The sequence below is a fragment of the Mesoplodon bidens genome (genome assembly GCF_964165515.1).
Source record: "Mesoplodon bidens genome assembly, chromosome: 5".
NCBI lineage: Eukaryota > Metazoa > Chordata > Mammalia > Artiodactyla > Ziphiidae > Mesoplodon > Mesoplodon bidens.
In genome coordinates this window covers 13,603,022-13,627,069 of record NC_138161.1, presented here as the reverse complement: position 1 = coordinate 13,627,069, position 24,048 = coordinate 13,603,022, and the positions used below count along the sequence as shown (strand labels likewise).

Here is a 24,048-nt window from a genome sequence, read left to right as displayed (position 1 = left end):
ATAGTTAATAGAATCTTTTTCTTCCAACTGCACTTGCATTCATTCATTCATTCAAGAAATATTTATTGAGTGTTGTCTATGAGCCAGAGACTATTCTGGATGCTGAACACATGACAGCAAAGGAGACAAAGAGCTGTTTCTTCCCTTCTAGAGCTGCCATGGGTCAGGCAGATTCCACACTCAGTCGATGAGTTCTATAGGATTTAAGAGGTGATGAGCACTATGGGGACAAATAGACTGGATTGAGGGGATGGTGAGTGCCTGGTGGGTGTGGCTGTAAATAGGTGGGTCACGGGAGCCCTTCTGAGCGGTGACATCTCGGCAAGTCTTGGAGGTGAGGGAGAGAGTGTGTGGCCAGGGCGGGAATACACCTGTCCCATTCGTGGAACTACAGGAAGGCCCGCAAGTGAGCAGAGGGAATGAGAGGAGATGGGAGGGAGATGGGTGTCCAGGCACTGTCAGGACTTTGGCTCTTTCTCTGGGAGAAATGGGGATTCTGGGTGCTTTTGGGTGGTCCTTCCTTGCTTTGGGGGAACTTTCCTGCCCCTGTAGATTAGCTGTTCTAGAGAAGGTGACAGATGGTTCAGACAAGTTTAGGAGGGAGAAAGGGTACATGGCAGGGGCACAGGCCAGAATAAGATGTTGGGGTGGGAGGGACTTAGCGGGCATGAGGGGGAAGAATGAAGCTGCTTCTGTGGCGGACACCAGGTCCCCAGACGGCACATTTCACCGCTGGTCCTGGGTGTCCTCTCCAGCACCCCTTCTCCTTGGTGACTTCTCCCAGCTCTCAGCCAGACTCTCAGCAGCAGGATGGCTGGGCAGCTCCAGTCCACATGTGGTGAGCAGGGGACCACAATCCACCGCCTTTAGCTTAGCAGGGATTCTGAATTTCTCTGTCTGCTCTGGCTCGCCCAGAGAGGGTCACCAAGGATCCTGTTCGTTCCATGTCATCTAATCTATTTTCTAGCGTGGGCATTTAGTGTACATCGTCTGGCTTCTATCCGGGAATCCACAAAGCTCACATGTAAGTGGGAAGGACTGGAGCCATCCATCCATCTTCCCTCTCCCCCGCCCTCCCTTTCTCCCTTCCTCTCTCCTTAACCTGCACAATTGTTGGCTGTGTCATTGGTCCAGTACACGTTACTTGAGCTTCTTCTCTGTTCCTGACACTGCTAGGCACAGGTCGTGGAAGGGTGAGCACTGTCTGAAGTGACAACGGGGATTGGGGTTCTGGAAGAGTGTTCTACGAGAAGGATGAGGCTTGAAGAAGGGTGAGAAGGATCCAGCAGGGCTGATCCCAAAATCTGGGAGAATTTGATGCTGTGAAGGAGGAATGTCCTATTGGAGCCCAGTGGAAAACCAGAATAGAGTAAGGGGATTATGAGTGTTGCCACGGGGGCGGGGGTGGAGGGCATGGGTGCAGCTCTAATTAGGCTGGTTAGGGAAGACTCTGAAGGGGTGACATCTCTCAAAAGGGGAAGGGTGTGTTTCCGCATCACAATCACGCACGAGCTGAAACCACGTCCACAGATGGCATCACATTTTATAATTTTAATGGTTGAAGGGAAGGCTTTTGGTCTGCCTGTGTTGTAACTTAGGAAGGGGAGGGCTCGAGTGGCCAGCTTACCCAAGGCAGGCATAGAGATGACCCCCAGCTCACCATCCTGACCCACTGTAGCAGACTACTGGGACCTTTTGTTCTTTTTTTTTTTTTTTTCTCTCACTTACTTGCCCTAAATGAGCCAAGCACAGTGTGGAAGCCAGGAACACAAAAGTGAGGAGGCTGGGCAAGTCCTGCCTACCTGGAAATGACACTGGAGGGTGTCCCACACCGTTAAGAGTGTGTGTGATGGGTGTGACAGCTGGGGAACTGCAGGGTGGCCCGAGCCAGTCTGGGGTGGAGAAGCAAACTGTAATCTGAGGTCGGAGAGAGGAGTGGGAGTTGGGAGTTGGCCTGACGAGACAGCCCTGTGTGGGAGGGAATTTCAGGCAGTGGTGGGCGGGGGTGGGAGACATCTGGGCCGGAGAGGACGGTGGTGCAGCAAGCAGTGGATGGAATGGGGGAAGAGAGGGGGTGGGGAGGTCTTAGGAGGTGGAGGTGACAGGCCCTGGTGATTAATTAGGTGGGGGACTAGGGGTGCGGTGGGTGGAGGAGGATGCACAGTTGGGGTGCAAGGACACCTATGGAGGGAGGTGCTTCAGGCTGAGCTGGGGAGCCCCAGGGAGGACCAGGGGGAAGTGATGGGTTTGGAGAGCCAGTGGACTATCCAAATGGGAGGTGTCCACAGGGTCGTCAGAGCTCGGGGAAGAGGCGTAAGCAGGATGCAGGTGTTGCGACTGGTCAGCATATGGACAGTCGTAGGAGTCCTGGAAGTGGAGGAGATGGACTGTACATCCCTAATGTGAGGAAGGATGGGGCCTGGGGCAGAACCTTGGGAAGACTGGGCTGGGAGGAAAAGCAGGAGACAAGGAGGGAGAGTGACCTTGTGGACTGGGTGGTCGGGAGGCACCGGGGACCCTGATGAGGACTACAGGGAGTGATGGGGATGGAAGCTGAGTGGCAGGGGCTTCCTGGCTCCTCTTCCTGCACAAAACATGCAAATCCTAACAGTGGACACTTATCGAGGGCTTCCAGAAACGTTCCCGGTGCTCACCATCCTTCCTGGGTTTCCTCATTTATATCCCCAGCATCCCCATGAGATAGGTACAATTATCCCCCCTCCGTGTTTTTTTTTTTTTTTTTTTTTTGCGGTACGCGGGCTTCTCACTGTTGTGGCCTCTCCCGCTGCGGAGCACAGGCTCCGGACGCGCAGGCTCAGCGGCCATGGCTCACACGCCCAGCCGCTCCGCGGCATGTGGGATCTTCCCGGACCGGGGCACGAACCCGCGTCCCCTGCATCGGCAGGCGGACTCTCAACCACTGCGCCACCAGGGAAGCCCACCCCCTCCGTTTTTAATAACAGCTAGGAAACTAAGGTCCAAGCTACCAGGTGGCAGAGGCAGGCTTTGAAGTCAAGGCACCCAACCTTGGAATCTGTATGTCTGGCTGCTGTGCCGTTCCACCCTCTGAACTGCCGGGATGTGGAAAACTGGGGGAGGCAGGAAAGGACCTATCAGATCTGACCCCAGTCCTTGGAGAATGGACACTAGCCCTTGGTTCTTACAGTTACACTCTTCTGCACAGTAGAATTGTACGATGCTCGGGTGGTCCATTAGTCTGCTCGGGTGGCCATAACAAAAGTCCACAGACTGGATGGCTTAAGTGACAGACGTTTATTTTCTCACAGTTGTGGAGGCAGGAAGTCCAAGATCAAGGTGCCAGTAGGGTTACTTCCTAGTGAGGCTTCTCTTCTTGGTTTGTAGATGGCCGTCCTCTTGCTGTGTCCTCACACGGCCTTTCCTCTGCGCGTGTGTGGAGAGAGAGATCTCTGGTATCTCTTTCTTTTCTTGTATGGACACCAATCCTATTAGATTAGGTCCCCACCCACCCTTATGACCTCATTTAACCTTCTTACCTCCTAAAAGCCCTATCTCCAAATATAGTTACATTAGGGATTAAGGCTTCAACATGTGAATGTGGGGGCAGGGTGTGTGGGCAGAGACAGTTCAGCCCATGACAGATGGTCATCTTAAACCCCTATAAAAAATCTGAATTGTGGCCACAAATGGGCCCGAAGATCCATGTCTCTCTCATGGTGTACGCTTGGCATGTAGAACAGTGTCACGTATATTTTAGGTGGTTAATAACTGTTTGCTGAAGAAGAAAAGATTCACTTGAGTTTAACATACAGTATTTATTAAGAAACCAACATGTTCTGGAAAGGAAGCTCTTTTTGGCTAATTTCCATGTAAAAAGAAAATCCTGCTGATGAGAGCCTCCTATTCTCTGTGCATTCTGATTATTTAAAACATCATGGTATAAAATTGCTTTAATTAAAGAAAGGCTGAACTTACACAGCATACACTGTATAATGCGTAAAACATATATGTATATTTCTGTGATATTAAAGAGTCGTTTCTTTGATCAGTGTTTCCCTCCCTCTCCGTTGTATGGAAGATCCATCCATTTTGCAACTGCCTTTTCATTTTGGAGATTGGATATGTGAACAATCCTCTTCAGAGGAATGAATTTTAAAGGCAGTGAACGGTGATCCAGGATGAAGGGATGAATTTTAAATCCTGTTAACTCTGATCCTACGTAGACAGTCTCAACTAAGTCAATATTTAAAGAAGATGAGAGACTAGACTGATATTAAACCTCCTCCTTGGGATTTAAAAGCAACTCTATTCCAGAGAGTTCGAAACACTGAAATGAGGTTCAGGCTTCTTTTTCTTTTTTTAAAATATGCTAAAGCGACAGGTCAAGGAAATGCACATTTTTTTCTTCGCTGAACTAAGCTTAAATGCTTTTCACCCTCTACAGGTTGCCTCAGTGAAAGTACAATGATAATGAGAATAAGAACGTCAGTTTAAGGAGCTCTTACTATGTGCCAGACATTGTACTGAGTGCTTTACGTACGTTATCTTAGGTACCAATTGGTTTGTGGGAGTGTGTGCCGTGACTGGAGCCATGTGCTTTTGTGCATCCTGCATTCTAAGCTCAATTCTATGTTGGAATTTTTCTCCTAATACGTCACAGGGGCCGTTAAGCATGAATACCTTGCTGCAGCTCGCGCCTCTCCTGGAGAATTGGGCTTCATGTGCTTGGGTCCCTCCTCCTTCCCGTGTGGGAGGGAGGGGTGCTTCCCATCCCTGCAAAGCTGCAGTCACCCTTTCTTTCCTGTATCTTCTATTTCACTACCCCATAGCTGCCCTCTCCTCATCTTAGATTTACTCACTTTTTCTTTTTGGCCTTGGAAGATTTCCTTTTCTTTCTTATGAGCTTAGTTATTTAAAAGTTTGCGGATTTTATCCATCATTGATAGGTATTTTTTTGGCGGGAGCCTGGGGGGTGGGGTGGGGTGGGGTGGGAGTTGCCATATTGTGAGAAGTGCAATTTCTTTTCTTTGGTGGCGTTTGGTCTTCGTTGCTGTGCACGGGCTTTCTCCAGTTGCAGCGAGCCGGGGCTACTCTTCATTGCTGTGCTCTGGCTTCTCACTGCGGTGGCTTCTCTTGTTGCGGAGCACGGGCTCTAGGCGTGCAGGCTTCAGGAGTTGTGGCACGCGGGCTCAGTAGCTGTGGCTCACGGGCTCTAGAGTGCAGGCTCAGTGGTTGCGGTACATGGGCTTAGTTGCTCCACGGCATGGGGGATCTTCCCGGACCAGGGCTCGAACCCGTGTCCCCTGCATTAGCAGGCGGAGTCTTAACCACTGCACCCGCAGAGAAGTCACAGAAGTGCAACTTCTTAATAAGAAGTTGATGAGTGATCAGTTTCAGTTGTGGTATACTGGCTCTGTGTTAATCTCTCTCTAGTAAGTTCCTAGCACCTTAAGACTTTGCTACTTACTCGGAAATATGGGGGCAATCTTTTTTTTTGCAATACATGGGCCTCTCACTGTTGTGGCCTCTCCCATCGCGGAGCACAGGCTACGGACGCGCAGGCTCAGTAGCCATGGCTCACGGGCCCAGCCTCTCCATAGCATGTGGGATCTTCCCGGACAAGGGCACGAACCCGTATCCCCTGCATCGGCAGGCGGACTCTCAACCACTGCGCCACCAGGGACGCCCTAGGGGCAATCTTTGAAAACTTAAAATTTCAGGAGGCTTTGCAACTTGGATCCGTCGAAGGGCTGGAGTCTTCGTTTTACTGACCTTTCACAGCAAAAGTTTCTGTCCCAATGTGCTCAGGATGCAACTCAAAAACTCCCCTGACACCCTCCCCTCCCCTCCCTCCCACACTTGAGGACCAGCTTGGGAGTTCCAGTGTGGTCCTAGGACCTGGGGCCTCAGTCAGTCTGTGCAGATTTAATTTTACTCTTTAAAACTCCCCTGACTAAAGCAGTTTATCTTTTCAGCTAGAGACCGGTCATCACACTGGGCTCCCCCCAGGTAGAATTAGTGCCTGAATATCTCTGATTACTGTCAAATTAAATTAGATGCCTCCCTTTGCTGATCATTGATCACTGCCTTTTCCTTAACTTCCAATTCAGTTTTTCCCTTTTCAGTTGTACAGATGAAGTTGATTAAATGGTTTTGTGTAATCAAGAACGGATTCCATTTTCAGTATTATCAATGCAGAGCTTATAAGTTTAGGGTCGCTTACAAGTAAGGGTGTTTAAAAATAGAGATGGGGGGCTTCCCTGGTGGCGCAGTGGTTGAGCGTCCGCCTGCCGATGCAGGGGACGCGGGTTCGTGCCCCGGTCCGGGAGGATCCCACGTGCCGTGGAGCGGCTGGGCCCGTGAGCCATGGCCGCTGGGCCTGCGTGTCCAGAGCCTGTGCTCCGCAACGGGAGAGGCCACAGCAGTGAGAGGCCCACGTACCGCAAAAAAAAAAAAAAAAAAAAGTAGAGAGGGGGCTTTATAGAAAACCTTCTCCAGGTGAGGCTGCCTAAGGGTTCTCGGTTTTCACTGAGGGACTCTCAGAATGAGTAGAACTTGGGAACCAAGATGTCACATGATGGTGGAGCAGACACCTGGTGTGTTAGTTTCCTGCTGTAATGCGTTATCACAAACTTGGTGGCTGAAAACAACAGAAATTCATTCTCTCACAGTTCTGGAGGCCAGAATTCCAAAATCGATTTCATTGGGCCAAAATCAAGGTGTCGACAGGGCTATGCTCCCTCTGATGGCTCTAGGGGGATCTGTCCTTTGCCTCTCCCAGCTTCTGGTGGCTGCATTATTCCTTGGCCTGTGGCTCATCCCTGCCATCTCTGCCCCGTTTGCCACTTCTCTGTGTATTTGTGTGAAATCTCCCAGTGCCTCTATTTTATAAGGACACTTGTGATGACATTTAGGGCCCACCCAGATAATCTAGGTTAATCTCATCTCAACATCCTTCACTTTTTCCAGATAAGGTCACTTTCACATGGTCCTTAACCATGTGAAATGGGGCCTTAACGTCTTTGGGTGACCATTATATAACCTACTCCAGGCAATTAAAGAGCTAAATAAATTATCCTAATAATAATTGTGTGCTCTGTTAAGAAAGGTAGATCGTTTTACTGCTGGGTTCTCAGACTGCTGTGTATTCAGAGTACATTTGAGAGTTTCACTGCCAAAGGGTGTAATTTTCAAAACATTGCAACATAGACTTGAGGAAAGAGAGAATCTAATTGTGCTTTCCAGCACTCCTCTCTCTCTCCACCTCTACAAGATGATGGATATATATTTGTATGTATATATATATGTATAGGTATGTGTTATACATATATACACACAAATGAGTACAGTTTTTAAAGCTTTTAGTTTCATATATACTGGACTCATAGGCCAAACTACAGCCCACTTCTGTGGGCTGACAACACCAGCCTCTCATGGCCCAGGGACAGTACAGGCCCCCAGCTTGTCTGGTCCAATGGCTGATTGTCCCCTCTTAGTCATATCTTTGGTTGAAGGGCCTGAAAATCTCCATTAATATGGGTGAAGGTGGTCCAAAGATACACACTTCTGGTTATAAGTCCTGAGGATGTAATGTACAGCCTGGTGACTGCAGTTGACAATACTGTGTTGTATATTTGAAAGTTGCTAATACTGAAGGTCTGGATAGTTCTCATCACACACACACACAAATTTGTAACTGTGGTGATGGATGTTAACTAAACTTATTGTGGTGACCATTTCCCAATATATACATATACCAAATCCTTATGTTGTACACCTAAAACTAATACAGTGTTATAGGTCAATTATATCGCAATTAAAAAAAAATTTTAAAAAGACTGTTCCCCAGAAGAGATCATAGATTAAGCTGTTACAGCTATTTTTGCTTCAATGGTTAAAAAAAAAGGTTCATTGATTTGCTCAATTAGTGACCTGTTGGTCACTCATTGTTTATGAAGTGCTGTGTGCGGTGACGGGGGAGCGGTCCCTATTTTAAGGGAGGGGTGGGAGCTTTAAATGGTACTGCAGACAGTGGGTGGGGTGAGAGCGTAAGGAAGGAGGGTTGAAGAGACTTCCTGGAAGGGAGGTGGGCCTGGAGTTAGCGTCTGCAGGACCAGGCGGATTTGAAGGGGTGAAGTGGGCTTGTGAGTGCAAGCTTGGAGAGTAGCAGAATGTGTGGTCTGGACAGTGAGGAGACCCGCCCTGGGGAAATGGGAGTCGGGGCTGGACAGTGGCAGGGCTGATGGAGAGGGAGCTTCAGGGCTGGGCTGAGGCTGTGGACCTTGCTCTGTGGGCAGCAGGGAGCCATCAAAGAGCTTTAAGCAAGAAATCAGAGTTCCAGACCCACTGATTTCGAGTATGAATTCAAGGGGCCAGGATGAGCATCAAGGAAAAGAGGTAGCATGCTGATGTCATAGTCCAGGCTAGTGGTGGATAGACTTTTATTTTATTTTATTACAAACTTCTCTCAAGAAAATAACGTTTGAGCCCCTTGCTGCAAACATGTATCTATCTATCTATCTATATCTATCATCTATCATCTATCAATCATTTGCTGATTGATCTATATCACACCTCAGCACATTGAGTGCATTATGAAGCCATTAAAAAATATAATTACAAAAAAGGAAATAGGGCTTCCCTGGTGGCACAGTGGTTGAGGGTCCGCCTGCTGATTCAGGGGACACGGGTTCGTGCCCTGGTCCGGGAAGATCCCACATGCCGCGGAGCGGCTGGGCCCGTGAGCCATGGCCGCTGAGCCTGCGCGTCCAGAGCCTGTGCTCCACAATGGGAGAGGCCACAACAGTGAGAAGCCCGCATACCACACACAAAAAAAGAAATATATATATATATATATAATTACAAAAAAGGAAATAAATAGAAATGGAAGGTCCACTGTTTTTGTCCTGCAGCCCAGTGGCTTGGTAGCCTTGTATGAGAATGTCCCTTGGGTTGCTGGAGTCTCACGTAGAGACAATGCGTCTGGGCGCTACGAAGCAAGGTCCTAAATGAACCCGACCTGGCATGGGAACAGAGAGGAAGGAACAGTGAGGAAGGCAGTTAGCAGAAGGCATCGACATGATGTCACTGGCTGGTCACATTAGAGAGGAGTGAAGACATAGTAAGAAAAGAAGAGGGCCAAACGGTGGTGTGTGGTAAGGCCAGGTGAGTGGATTGGTGACAGCCACTGAAGGAAGGGAGAGTGGGGAAGGGTGCAGACTCGGGCGGAAGGGACAATCTTCCCTTCCCCACCCTCGTGCCATCGTTACGTCCCTTCTCCTGTCCCTCCCTCCCCCTTCCCTCCCTTTATACAAAGCTGGAGGGTCCACACATGTGACATGTTGATTGTGGGGGAAGTGACCCAGGAGGAGCATCCAGTGGGCAGTTGAGATACCTCTCTGGACTTGGGGCCAAGAGATAACCTGTACAGTGATTCACAGGGAAAGAGGTAACCATTGGACAGAGGTGGCCTGGCCTGAGGTCCTGGTACAGGGCAGAGAAAGGGTGGGGAGGACGGACAGGGGTGCCCCATCACTGGGCGTTGCATCCCCCGGCTCCCGAAACACGCCCTGGAACTGAAGATCGGGCAGATTTGGCCATTTCAGAAATGGAGTCATGGGGGGACCCAACCTGGAGGGATGGTGGCGAGGCCAGAGAGGGAGCAGGGAGGGGCCCTTTGCTGGAGGAGAACTTGGTGTTTCACGCTGCGGAGAACCAAGTTCAACGAACGCTGACTCTTCACGGAGGCTTCCGGACCACTTTTTGAGTTTGCTTGAGTAAATTTCATTCTCTTCCTTCATAATTGAATCTTTTTTTTTTTTTGCAGTACGCGGGCCTCTCACTGTTGTGGCCTCTCCCGTTGCGGAGCACAGACTCCGGACGCACAGGCTCAGCGGCCATGGCTCACGGGCCCAGCCGCTCTGCGGCATGTGGGATCTTCCCGGACCGGGGCACGAACCCGTGTCCCCTGCATCGGCAGGTGGACTCTCAACCACTGCGCCCCCAGGGAAGCCCCATAACTGAATCTTTTGATCTTCTCTGATGTTACATCTTTCTTTTCTCCCTTGATGCTATTTCAGATAAAGTTTTTCTCCTGGTGAAGACGAGTAGCTATGTATTTTCCTAGGGTTTTGTGAATAGTCAGGGCATAAACTTTGCCTGCAGTGTCTGACAACAGCCATATTCTTGGTGTCTCCTTAGGTGGCCATAAAAGTCATCGACAAGAAGAGAGCCAAAAAAGACACCTATGTCACCAAAAACCTTCGGCGAGAGGGGCAGATCCAGCAGATGATCCGCCACCCTAACATTACCCAGCTCCTTGACATCTTAGAGACAGAAAACAGCTACTACCTGGTCATGGAGCTGTGTCCTGGGGGCAACCTGATGCACAAGATATATGAGAAGAAGCGGCTGGAGGAATCCGAAGCCCGCAGATACATCAGGCAGCTCATCTCTGCGGTGGAGCACCTGCACCGGGCCGGGGTGGTCCACAGGTAAGGGCCACTGGCTGATGGCCAGTTCTGTGCTGAATGGATGGCACTGTGTTTCAGCGTGCTCCAAGCAAGGTTGAATCCTTGCAGCATGTTTTACAGTTCTTCTGCAGTTTTGTTTCATGGACTTGTTTTGTGAGTCGGGTTAATGCTAACATGGGGTTAAAAGAATAATGTTTGAAGCCAGAGTTGCCTGGGTTTGCATCCTGGCTCTCTCCTTTCATTGTTGTGTGCCCCTGGGCTAGTTAGTTAACCTCTCTGGACCTCAGTTTCTTCTTCTGTAAAATGGGAATATTCATGATACTTATCTCGTGGTTGGTATAAGGGGAAATGAGTTAATATACAGAAAGAGGGACTTCCCTGGTGGTCCAGTGGTTAAAACTCCACTCTCCCAAGGGAGGGGTCCTGGGTTCGATCCCTGGTCGGGGAACTAGATCCTGCATGCCGCACGGCATGGCGAAAAAAAAAAAAAAAAAAGAAGAAAAACTATATATTTACAGAAAGAGCTTGGAACAGCGTTTGGTACATAGTAAGGGGCATGTTCAGTGTTGGCCGCTCTTATTATTATTATTTGCAAAGTAATGAGAACAGTTGCTCAGGTGCCTGAAAGAAGCATCAATGTTAAGATGGCGTGAGATTGTTTTTCAGCAAGTGATGGTGCTTTCATTGTATTTGCTTTACATATGGTAGTTGCTTAATAGCTGTTTCATTCAATGGAATTGAATCACCACGTGAAGTGTGAACTTGCCCTTGAAAGTTAGGCATGTTCTCCATAAGCCAAACCAACCTTGCAAATAATTATGAAAATCAAACTTTTTTTAAAAAAACAGCCTGTTCCTTCCTGTGGAGGAGATTTGCAAGCAAACTGAGCAGAAACAGGATTCTTAGCAGCGTTGCCGTTGGTGGTGGGTGCTGACTTTTAGTGCTAAACTAAATAAGGTCAATACGATACAATAAAATAAAAAAATGAAAGCGCCCTCTTTCCGTCCCAAGAAAGTGTTGACTTCACCAATAAATGCATAGTTTTTCCTTCATGGAATTATAATTCATAATTACTCTGGGTTGTTGAGAAAAATTAGGGCTCATGTTTGATGCTCATTTACAAAAGCAAGATCGAGGAATTATATATATATGCACACACATACGTTTAAAATTTTTTGTATTGAGATACAACTCACAAACCATAAAAGTCCCCATTTTAAAGTGTACAATTCAGTCATTTTCAGTATATTCGCAGAGTTGTGCCTCTATCACCACTGTCTAATTTTACAATATTTCCATCACCCCAAACAAGAAACCCTGTACCCATGGGCAGTCACCCCCCATTCCCAGCCCTCCCAGCAGCCCCTGGTAGTAACCATTAATCTGCTTTCTGTCTCTATGAACTTGCCTATTCTGGACCTTTCATATAAATGGAAACAATATGTGGTCTTTTATGAGTGGCTTCTTTCACTTAACTTTACCAATGTGATTGGCACCGGGGGATGCTCTGCCTTGTGTGCCTGAATCTGGGACACTGTGGGGAGGTCCTGGGCTTGGGTGGGGGGACACTGGGAGGAGGTCCCGGGCTCGGGAGGTCCCCTGTTGGGAGGTCCCGGGCTCAGGGGCAGAGGGGTGACACTGGGGGGAGGGAGCCAGCCAGGTCCCATTCAGGCACATCCTTTTCTCACTAAGGTAAGAAAACCTCTCCTTGTACATATTTTTAGTCACACACATTGTCACGAAATCACGATTCATTAGAAGTCTTTGAGTTTCGATCAGCAAGGAAGGGAACATTCAGAAATTTTAAGTGAATAACACTATTTTTGGCTCTTTCCAACAATACCCTTGTGTAACCTGCCGTGTCAGAGCTCTGCCGTTATTAGGAGAATGATGGTCGTAAGTGCTCCTGGTTCTGTCTTTGGTGATTGAGATGACAAAGGCAGAAACCTCACGAATGAATCAGCTTGGGTTACCCACTCGGCTGGTCACGGCAGAAAACAGAACCCGGGAAAGAGCTTTCCAAGAGACTCAAGGTGTTATTACAAGGGTTTCGTCCCGTCAAAAATCAGATGTGCACCGAGCTTGGAGCTTTGAGGACAACAAAGGGAAAGCCAGCAAAGGCTGTGCATCGCTCGCTGGTCCCTCCCACAGGAAATTCTCAACAACCCTTTTAAAGTAATTTTAACAAAATCCAATCCCTCTCAGTGCAATTACTGTCAGAATGTCAAAGGAATGAATTTAATAATGTTTTGATAGCAAAGACGGTGTGCTTTTTCTCTCTGATCTCCAGCATTCTACTTCTTCCCCCCTCCCTGGAAATATATTCACCAGCCAATAGTGGCAAAGGCTCAGATCTTTTAAAGTTAAGGAAGATTGCAAATACAGGTGTCGTTTTGAAGGAGTTCTTTATTTTCTTCTCTAGAACTCATGTTAATGAGTGTCACCTATGCACACATGGGCATAGGTGATTAGGTGATTGAAACAGCACAGGAAAATGTTTGTTTAGAATATATTCATGGGTGGCTGTACCTGGAATGTCTTGATTTTAAAAGGTTCTATACGTCTCATTTTTAGCAGCCGTAATCTGGCTGGTATCCTATATGCTGTAGCCTTTTTCAGTGGTGGAGAATCTTCTCCTTTATGCTACGGAGGTGGAGTGAATTTCATAAATTATCTTGAGGTTAGATTTTTCAAATGAGTAAGAGAGTTTAGATAGCATTTCAGAGATGTCCCGGAGTCCCTAGCGGGAAGAGTTCTGAGCAAACAGATTGGATCATCCAAAAGGATTTAGGATGAATTTTGGTGGCTGCATTATATGATTTAAAGGGCTTTTGGTTATGTGTTAGAGGATGCTTTAAAAAGCACAGTTCCTGATGAGGCTGGTACGACATCGTCATGTCATCATCATCAACTTAATGCCTAGCAGAGCCCTCATTTCCTGTGAAATTAAATCTAAATATTTAATTATCTCCAGAACTATTTAAATATCATTTAAAGGAAGCAAAGCTTTAAAAATCTTGTAACTATTACAAGTAGAAGGGAAAAAAGGAAACTAAACGTCTATAAAGCAGATTTCCTTAGCTGGCAGAGAACTTCATTTAAAATTGGACCTGCCGTAGCTTCTGTGTCTTCTACAACAGGGTTGTTGTTCACTTTTGCAAAGTTAGAATATGGTCTTAACTTCTTCATTACACCATTTGAGGATTGCCTGAGATGCTTTCGGTTTAAAATCTAATGAGAGTTTTTTTTTTCTTTTTTTCATTTTCTCTTCCGGGCTCACCCAGCAGGGTACCAAAATCTGACGATTTTCCTCTTGTACAAAGAGCGTTGACTCTTCACATCCATCATCAAGAATACTGATTCTGCCAAGAGGCTACTTTGAGATTCCTCTGTTCATTCAAAATAACAAAGTCCAATCAAACTGTACAGACAGAACATACCTGGGTAACACAGTACCGCCATCCCCTAAGCAGGAAGAGACAAGCCATAGGGGCCCGAGGACCGGGAGAGAGACACAGACGATCAAAGTGAACGGGAGCCTGTGTGTCAACACGGCTGCTCCCAGAGCCGTGTCTGTATTCACTCATCAGTATTGGGGAAGGACCTTCTGCACTTGGGAGGACTGTGGGGCAAGAGAGGGGACGCTTCTTTGTTCTCATGGGCCTGACAAGAAGCAAGCCCCTCCTGTACTGGTGGGGGGGGTTTAAGAAGTTGTTGTAACTTTTAAGTTTCCTTGGAGAGGGGAGAAAGGGCAAGGCAGAAGAGAAGGGAGTGACTTCTGCTCACATCGGGGGCTGTTGGAGATACCAGGGCCTGAGCACATATCGGGAGGTGCAGGTTATATAGATCAGAGGTTTTTTGTTTAATTGAGTTTGAAAAAAACGTGACAACTTTGTGGACTGGGATGCACGGTCGGCCATGTGGATTTTAAAGCCAGACCGCCTGCGTCCACGTGCGGGGTCTACCACTTAAAAGCTGCACGGTTGCTGGACTCCCCTGGTGGCACAGTGGTTGAGAATCTGCCTGCCAATGCAGGGGATATGGGTTTGAGCCCTGGTCCAGGAAGATCCCACATGCCACGGAGCATCTAAGCCCATGCGCCACAACTACAGAGCCTGTGCTCTAGAACCTGTGAGCCACAGCTACTGAGCCTGCGTGCCACAACTACTGAAGCCCGCGTGCCTAGAGCCCATGCTCCGCAACAAGAGAAGCCACCGCGATAAGAAGCCTGCGCACCACAACGAAGAGTAGCCCCTGCTCGCTGGAACTAGAGAAAGCCCGCGCACAGCAACAAAGACCCAACGCAGCCAAAAATAATTAATAAATAAAATAAATAAATTTATGAGAAAAAAAAAAGCTGCACTGGACAAATCACTTAGGCTTTTTTGCCTCGCTTTCCAGAGCTACACAACAGATATGAGGGATTATCCACTTCATGTTGTTGTTGTGAGGATTAAATGAGTCAGTTCATGTAAAGTGCTTGACACCGAGACGCTTAGGAAGTACTGAGTACGTGTTTGCTGTAACTACTACTGAGTCCACCCATTCATTTTATCCACAGACGCTGAGTTCTGTGTGCTCAAGGCCTCACAGCTGTTCTCTGCTTGTACAGCCCTTGCAATCTTTTTCTTTTTCTTTTTTTTTTTTTTGTGGTACGCAGGCCTCTCACTGTTGTGGCCTCTCCCATTGCGGAGCACAGGCTCCGGATGCGCAGGCTCAGCGGCCATGGCTCACGGACCCAGCTGATCCACGGCATGTGGGATTTTCCCGGACCGGGGCACGAACCCATGTCCCATGTCCCCTGCATCGGCAGGCGGACTCTCAACCACTGCGCCACCAGGGAAGCCCCTGCCCTTGCAACCTTTGGATGAACCGTATTCATCCTTCGGGTCCCAGCTAGGAAGCGCATGTCCTCCAGGCTACGGCCCCCGGTCATAGATTCCCCGGTATCTTCTACTTTGATTTCCAAACACTTTTCACAAGATAACTGGCTTGTTTGCTATCTGTCTTCTGCATAGGCCACCATATAGCCCAGCGCCCAGCCCAGTACTCACTCAGAGAGACTTTGTTGGCTAAATGAAGGGAAACTGAACGGATACAGTTAGTGTCAGAGTTAGCACTGGGATGAAAGCTTTTGGTCACCCATTCATGTTCTTTCTGGAATATTCCATATTCTCCCTGGAATTTTAAGGGAGTTTCTTCATTGACTTCATACCAATTTGTTTATTTTTCAGGTCACAGTTTGTAGAGTGGCATCTTTTTAGTGAATGACCAGCTCTTTCATTTTATAAAGAGAATTTGTTTCCGGAGCATTGTAGGAACTCAATAAAGGTTTCATTTTGAATAAATAAATCAGGTCCATGCTTAACAAATTGTTCTTATGTTTTACCAAATTGCCCATCTTGTAAAGAAATCAAAGATTAAAACATCATTTGGTTTTAATACAGTGCTTCTGAAGTTAAAACCTAATCAAAAACGAAAACGAAAACAGAAACACCTCTTGTTCACGGCAAAATGCTTATCGCCTTGGGGAGTTATGTGCTTTTCTTGAATGCTTTATTCTTAGCTTATGACTGAAATCCATCTTGTGGCCATCTCCACAGGTACAGTGTTCTCCCCTAGACCTAATCCTCTGTGGGTTTGGTCCAGGCTCCCCACCTCCTGCCCGGGCCCCTTCTCTCTGACCTTTCCTTCGAGGGCTCATGTCCCCCAGTACTGTTTGCTTATCACCAAGTGAACCACTTAAGTCTTGCCTGGAGTCTTAGAACCTTTAACTTCACATCCTCCCCTGGCCACACCAGCCTCTCACCTCTTACCTATTAGTGGTTGCTCAGCTGGGAGTGGCCCATTTTCTCATTTCCGCCATGAATGGCCCTGCCAGGTGGCCCTTCTCATGAAGCCATTTTCCAAAGAAGAATCAGAAGTTCAGAGAGTTTAAGTAACTTGCCCAGGGCGGCTCAGCGGGTCAGTGAGAGAGACCCAGCCTCCAGAGCCTGTCTCCTTCCCTCCCCAGGCTGCCGTGTTGGACCAGGCCTTGCTCAGCCCCTCTACCCTGGGCCTTCCCCAGCTCCCCCATGTCTCCCCCCGTCCTCTTCTCCCTTCCCTGGAAGCCTGGCAGCCTCCATTTTATGCCCCTCAGTTCCTCACTTTCATCTTGGGTCTCAGCCCTGAGTGGCCCCTGGAGGCTCTCGAGTTTCCTGCCCCTCAGTTTAGGCCCGGGGTTAGAGGCCCGACCTTCCACCTTCACTGCATGCCCAGGTGAGGCCCAGGGGAGAAACTCTTCCTTCATTCCCATCCCAGTATTCTGGAAGCGTGTGTGTGCAGGTGCACACAGACACACGTACACACGAACACGTGTGCTCGCACACACGTGGGTGTGCGTGCAACACATATGCACACACGTGCAGTCTCATACGAGTACCCATACAGGGATGTGTGCTTTCCCTGTAAGCATGCACACACACATTCCCACTCAGGCCTCTGCTCTGCAGGTCCTGGCGATCCTGGCCCTCCCCTCCCCCATGGCGCCCCAGGACCCTGTGTTTGTTATGGCAACAGGGCCCTCCCCTCCACCCCTCAGTCTGGGAGGGCAGAGTTCCTTGTGCCCAGTCTCCAAATCTTAGAGATTATCATCTTTAAAGAAATGCAAGGAACCTCTGGGTGGGTGGGTGGGGAGGGGGAGGGGTGCTTGGTAGCCTGTGGGTGAACCTGTAATTATTAGTTGCAGCCTGTTCGAGCTTGTTCTTTTGAAATAACCTAGAACAAAGGGCTGGTGATTGGGGCTGTCCCCTTGGGCCTTCTCTCAATGTCTGGAAAGATGCCTACCCACCCCCACTCCCCACTCCCAAACACTGTAGGGAACAGGACCCAATGTTTGGTCTGCCGAGGGCTGCCATGATGAGTCCCACTGGGCATTTTTCCTGGAACTGCCCAGTTACTAGAGATGGGTCCAGAAGCCTCTGGGCCTGCACTCTGGGCTTGGCTCCCTCATGCTTTGCCAAAGGCCACTTCACTGGCTACTTTCCTTTGTTCCTGAGACACACCATTGCCACTCCTGTCCCCCAGCACTGTCCTAGCCAGTGGATCCTCCACATGTGCCCCATCCCCTTTCTTGCTTGTCCTGACTCCTCTTGGAAGCCCCTCTGGCCAAGGAAAAGCTATTTCCTCTCCATCCAGGGACCGTTTTCTTTCCTTCCCTTTGGCTTTCAGTTGCAAGTTCACACCACCTCAAGTTTGCCAGCCGCAGAGAGGAACTTCTCACACTGCAAGACGGGAGGAAGAGCCCTCCACTTCTGTCTCGTCTGCACAAAGTGCTAAGTCCAATCAAGGACCATAAATATGAAATTGAGCATTGCCCCATCATCAAGTGCAAACCAGTCAGCTGTCAGAACCTTCCTTCCCATCTGACAGATCTGACACTTAACACAGACGAATATTTTGCTTTCGGGATGGAGCTAAAAACCATGCTTTTCACATGGACCATGGGGGAGGTTTTCTGGATTATAGAGGCCTGCCAGTATATATGTGTGTGTGTGTGTGTGTGTGTGTGTGTGTGTGTATTATATATTTAAGGTACATTGTGATACACTCACACTAAAACCTTGTGAATAAATTCATCCTTCTTTTATTACTCATGTAGTTATCTCTCAGTTTTTGGCCTTTTGGGTCATATGTTGAGTAGCTGGGCAGAGGGTCTGAGTGGCCCACTGTGCTGAATGGATTCATAATTAACTTCAGACGGTAAGGATGTTCCACAGTGAACATCCTGAATGAGGTACTTGGTGGTAGCCATAGCATTCCTAGTACTGATCTCTCAGGAAGGGGGAACATATCCAAGAGCGACTTAAAAAATTAATAGATTTTATTTTTAAAAGCAGTTTTAGGTTTACAGAAAAATTGTGCAGAACTGCAGAGTTCCCACCTCCCTTCTACATTGTTTTCCCTATTATTAGTATCTTATGAAAGTGTAGGACATTGGTTACAATTGGTGAACCAATATTGATACATTATTATTAAGTAACACCCACAGTTTACGTTAGGGTTCATTAGGGTACATAGTACATTAGGATACTCTTTGTGTTATACATTCTATGAGTTTTGACAAATGCATGATGTCATGTAGCCACCATTATAGTATACAGAATAATTTTACCACCCTAAAAAAATGTGTTCCACCTATTCATTCTAGCCCTCCTCCTGCAACCTCTGGCAACCAGTGGTTTTTTTCACTGTCTATAGTTTTGTCTTTTCCAGAATTTGGAATCATACAGTATGTAGTCTGTTCAGGCTACTTTCTTTCATTTAAAAACATGCATTTAGGGTTCCTCCATGACTTGATAACTCATTTCTTCTTACGGCTGAATAATATTCCATCGTCTGAGATGTCCCCCAATGTGTTTATCCATTCACCTACTGAAGGATATCTTGGTTGCTTCCAAGTTTTGACAATTACGAATGAAGCTGCTGTAAACATTCGTATCCATAAGTTTTCAACGCGTTTGGGTAAATACCTAGGCTAAAATGACTTTTTAAAATATGATTTTAGACCCTTTTTTCCTAAAGAGTCAGAAGGAAAGTCTTCTTCCCCTCTTTCTAGATAAATCTGCAAAGACAAAGCAGGAGGTGGAAATAAAGCCAAAAGAGGTTGAATGTTCCCTTCATTTGGGTAGATTAAGTACATTGATCTGGGCAGATACTGATGTAGCTACCTTTCCATTAACTAGTCATGGAGGCAGCTTGATTGGTTATCACTGAAATCCTTTAGAAACCTTGACAAAAGGGTATGGGTAAACAGCCCATTAACCAGGTTTGTCCTGAGCATTTTTCCCAGGGATTGGGGTGGGTGGCTATGAGATGCCATGGGTGAAAAGAAAAACTGATTTCATTTTTCTCATTTCGCCTAACAATTACATTTTAATGCTTTCTCCCCTGGTTTTATGACATTTTCCCGATTTTAAAAGTGGGCTTTTTTTCTTCTACATTTTTCTCTTAGTTTTAGCCTTCTATTTATATCATTCTTCTAATCACTGTGGTTGTTCTCTGGGCTTTTGTGGCCCCAGAATTATCCAGCTTAGTCTTATTATTCTTGACAATTGTATTCTTTTACCTCACCTCTTTAAGCTGTCTTTCTTTATAGTATTTGTTCTGAACCAAATTTCTCCTTTAATGCCTTAGTGTGGCTTCCATGCTTCCCAGGGAAAGAGGTTTAATTTTGCTGGAAACAAACTGTGGCTCTCCTTTAGATTAAAATAATGCTGCTGCTTTATAATCAGTTTTCACAGAATCACAGTTTGGGCTATTGCTGGCACACTGTTTTTCTGAGTCTGTGCAAGTGGCTGGGAATTACCGTATATGCTTGAATATAAGGGTGTTGTCTTCTGTCCCCATCCTCTTCAGGAAAGAGGAAGTGCCTTACAGAGTGCTTGCAAAGTCTCTGGTAGTATGGGGGCACAATCTCAATTACTTTATTTTCAACAGCAAAGGACCAGTTAACCTTGACCTGACTCACTGATGACTTCGGGAACTCTAGAAGTCACCTGAGGAAACCAACAGAAAGGGAGGCATTTTGCGTGGCTTTAATAATAACTTCTAAAGAGATATGACTCACAATTGTGATAGTTTGTGAGACCACTCTAAAATCGATTCACTCAGCAGATAATTTATAGAGATTTTAAATGGGCTCTTGTTATTTAAATGACTTGGGATAATATTTCCAGCAAGCACGTCACAGACAGATTCGAAAAGTGCTTTATCTCAAATATCCAATCAACTTAAAGATCATCTTACACTGGAAACAGCGGGCGATTATTCTGCTGAATCATCTGAAGCAGGATTCATCCTGCCCCTGCCTGCCACAAGTTTGAATGAAATTGTGTTATAAAATGTGAGGGTGTGGGAACAATATTTCTACAATTAATTATGTTAAGATGATAGTATATGCTCTTAAATGGGATGGTGCAGCTTCATAGGTAAATAGTATAAATAGTCATTTGATAATTTCATTGCATTTCTAAAAATTATATATTTGTGTTTTCCAAAAACCCTTCTGAGGGGCAGGGTCCTCCCACTGGGAAAGTGAGGAGGATCATCTCGTATTGGGGGTCACCCTGCATTTGGACACACGTGACATCTTTTAAAGCCTGGCACAGTTTTTCAAGTGTATCGTTTCATTTGAATTGAAGTGCAGGCATACAATTCTTCCCGTTGGTGGTGCATGTGGATTAGAGACTATCGATTTACCTTCCCCAGCTGCCAGGTTCAACGCGATCTCCCTTATTCAAGTGTCCAGCCTTAAGGCTACCGGCCACCTTCCAATTTTGAAAGCCACTGGTCACTGTTTAGAGCCCACCTTTTTCTGCACTTGACTCCTTAACTCTTCTTGTCTTGAAATGCTGCCCTTTGGTCGTCCTGTGCCAATACTTCCCCGACTCTTCCTTCCCAGCCAGCTCTGAATGTCGGTGTTCCCACCAGCATGTCCTCCTTGGTCTTTTCACCCTCATTCTCTACCCTCTCCCCGGGCATCTCATGTCCTTTCCAGGCTCAGCTTCTACCCACACTGAGGTTGAGAATTGGTAGTCTGTAGGCTGGATCTTGCCTGCAAGGTTGGCCCACGCACTGTGATTGTTATTGTTGTTTTAAATGTGAATTTGTTGCCAACCTTTAAAAAACTGGGATCGAATCTAGATTTCTGGCGTCTCTTGGGAAGCAGGATGAGGTGGCAGTGCTGGGACCAAGCTGTGAGCCACTGTCCCCGTTAACTGGGACACTTTTGCTCTCCTGGCTACCACGGTCCTAGCAACTGCTGCTCCCCTTGCCTCTGCACTTTGAAGAATTGCTATCAGTTGCCGTTTTTGTTTATCATGACCACACTATTCTAGTCCTAACAATAGAGATAAGAGGACAAAAATAATCCTATTGGCCATGTCTCTATTCAGAAGTGGGAAAATAAAAGCTGGACCAAGAATGCTGTGTTTCAAAACAATGGAAGAAATCATTTTGTGTGTGTATAGAAGGGAAGAACATTCTTACATATTTAATGTTCATGGTGTGTCTGAATTGACAGGCTGCAACTTAAGATGCCCATAGTCATTGACATAGCTGGTTTATACTTTTGCCCGTGTTTTTTCCTTCTGAAATCCCAAACGATCTCTTTGGTAATGTAGATTCATTGGTATTTGCTGAGTATGGAATGTGCAAAGGTACTGGGGCATAGTGGTAAGCGAGGCAGACATGTTTCCTGCCTTCAAGGGGCTTACAGTCAGCTTGTACAGATACCACAGGCCCCTCACACTCAGCATGACCCTGGGTGCATTTCTCCCTCCCACCTTCTGAATCATCTCAGTGTCCATGATCAAAGTCCCCAATCTGATTAGCGATCTTCATTCCATCTGCAAACTTAATTTCCTTTGGTCATGTAATGTTAACCTATCCTTGGGCATAATACCAAGGATTAGGACCCTGACATCTTTGGGGTCTACTTTTCTACCCACCATAATAGCTGCTTGCAAAATAGATTAATTTATTATCACTTGCCAATTTGTGGATTGGGCTCCAAGCATGGAGGTTGTAGGACTGATAATTACGTTAGCTTTCCATTTTTTTTTTTAAACTATTGCCCTGAATCTTCCTTACTCTGGCTGGTTTTGCTCACCGTGTCACAAACATGTGGCCACATTTGTATTGCCCTGACTGTTGTAACAGTGCCTGCCTTGAATGATGCTTCCACTGTCTCCTGGTCTTATTAACTTCCAAGTTTCAGCTTTGGTCCCATTTCTTTTGGAAACTTATTTGTTCTGCCCTTCTTGCTCCCCATCTTATCTGAAATCCTTTAGCTTTTTCAGTCTGCAGCAATTACTTATATCATGTTTTATAAATATTTACTTATTGATTGTGTGAGTTTTGGCAGAAAGCCTTATGGGTTGGTTCACAGTGGCTCTAAAACAGTTTGTTTCCCTTCAGAAGCAAAATGTTATTCCACTATTTCAAGTGCTTATCTGAAATGTTGTATGGTTTTGTTTATTTCAGAGACTTGAAGATAGAAAACTTGCTGCTAGATGAAGACAATAATATCAAGCTGATTGGTATGACTTTTTTTTTAAAGCAAGATTATCCTTTAAGTGCTGTGTTACCAATTCTCAGTTATTTGTTTCTGACTTTGAAAATTATCATGATCTATTTCTAATCCCCAGACAATACTTCTAGTTCACCTCCTTTTACCTGCAACATTTAACAATGGTTTTGAAAAAGAAAATTAATTTTAATAATTTAGACCTAAAACATGTTCTTAGGATTCTTCAAACTTCTGCTTCTCTGTTAATTCAGATGGAGCTGAACTTATTTATAGGGGTTCTTTTTATCTGAATTCACGAAAAAGCTTCTTAAAAATAGTGGAAAATAGTTTGGTTCAGAAATTCTGCCCTTAGCTTGGCCATGCCTTATTTTACTTTTCAGTGAATGTAGAGGCACTGAAATAAGGGGGAATGTGACCTACCTTCTCATTTTAATATCTTTAGCCAAGCCCTGTAGTACACTGATGGTCGTGCAAAGAGAAATCCCCACAGAGGGATCCTTTAGAGGTCTGTCCCAATCAGAAGGAGGTTCCAGAATGGAGTCAGTCATAATTGGTTCACAAGTCAGGGTCCAGAAGAGAATTCACTCCATGGCTTATTCTCTAGAATTCTGCTTTTGTTTGCCTGTTTTGTTGCTCTTGGCAAAATCTCAGGGCATCATTTTTCCACCCAGATATTAGCATCATCTTTTATTCCTTTCTTTCTTTTCCCATCTCAAGTGCAAGTAATTTCTTCCACCTCAATGGCTTGGAAAAACTTTATATTAGAAGAAAAGAGAAGGATCAACAGAACTTTGTGAATTTTAACTTTTGTACCCAAGAAGGAAATTTTGTTTTTCAAATACTGAAAACCATCTCAAGACTTTTTAAAACATATAATTCGGGCTTCCCTGGTGGCGCAGTGGTTGAGAGTCCGCCTGCCGATGCAGGGGACACGGGTTCGTGCCCCGGTCTGGGAAGATCCCACATGCCGCAGAGCGGCTAGGCCCGTGAGCCATGGCTGCTGAGCCTGAGCGTCCGGAGCCTGTGCTCTGCAAGGGGAGAGGCCACAACAGTGAGAGGCCCGCCTACCGCAAAAAAAAAAAACAAAAAAAAAAACAAAAAAAAAACATATAATTCAAGTGACCAATTATATTCTTTGGAAGCCCAGTTGGCTTCCAACCCAGTAACAGTCAAGAGGCTGCAAGGGACTCCAGACCCCTTGGCTGGGTGATTAGGCACCACTGACAGGTGTTGATAAATACACCCATTATTAGGAGATTAACAATTAAGAGGAAACCAGTTTTATTCCTCCAAAGATTTTATAGGAGGTATTGTTAAAAGATTCCTGAATGATTCAAAGACTTTTTTTTTTAATCAAATTGTTTTACTACTGCATTTGAGTTGTCCTGAGGGCCAAATGCAGCAGCACTAAACAAGGCAGACATTGAAATGCCTGCCGGATGTCTTTCTGGTCCTGGTTTCCGGGATGGGATCTGTGGCATTAAACAAAGCCATGTCCTGGTGAGGGGGCTGGTGAGGAACGGAGGA

General features: G+C 46.4%; 1 protein-coding gene across 2 annotated transcripts in view; it reads left to right on the top strand.

The window, feature by feature from the left end:
- The window catches only part of HUNK (hormonally up-regulated Neu-associated kinase), a gene marked incomplete at its 5' end in the record, with an annotated part of 117,403 nt that overhangs the window by 40,478 nt on the left and 52,877 nt on the right, over nucleotides 1-24,048 (top strand). For both annotated transcript variants that reach the window (XM_081235618.1, XM_081235617.1), the window contains 2 exons: nucleotides 10,180-10,472; nucleotides 22,476-22,531. In XM_081235618.1, the coding sequence (XP_081091744.1) occupies nucleotides 10,180-10,472; nucleotides 22,476-22,531 (349 nt within the window). The remainder of the gene's footprint in view (nucleotides 1-10,179; nucleotides 10,473-22,475; nucleotides 22,532-24,048) is intronic.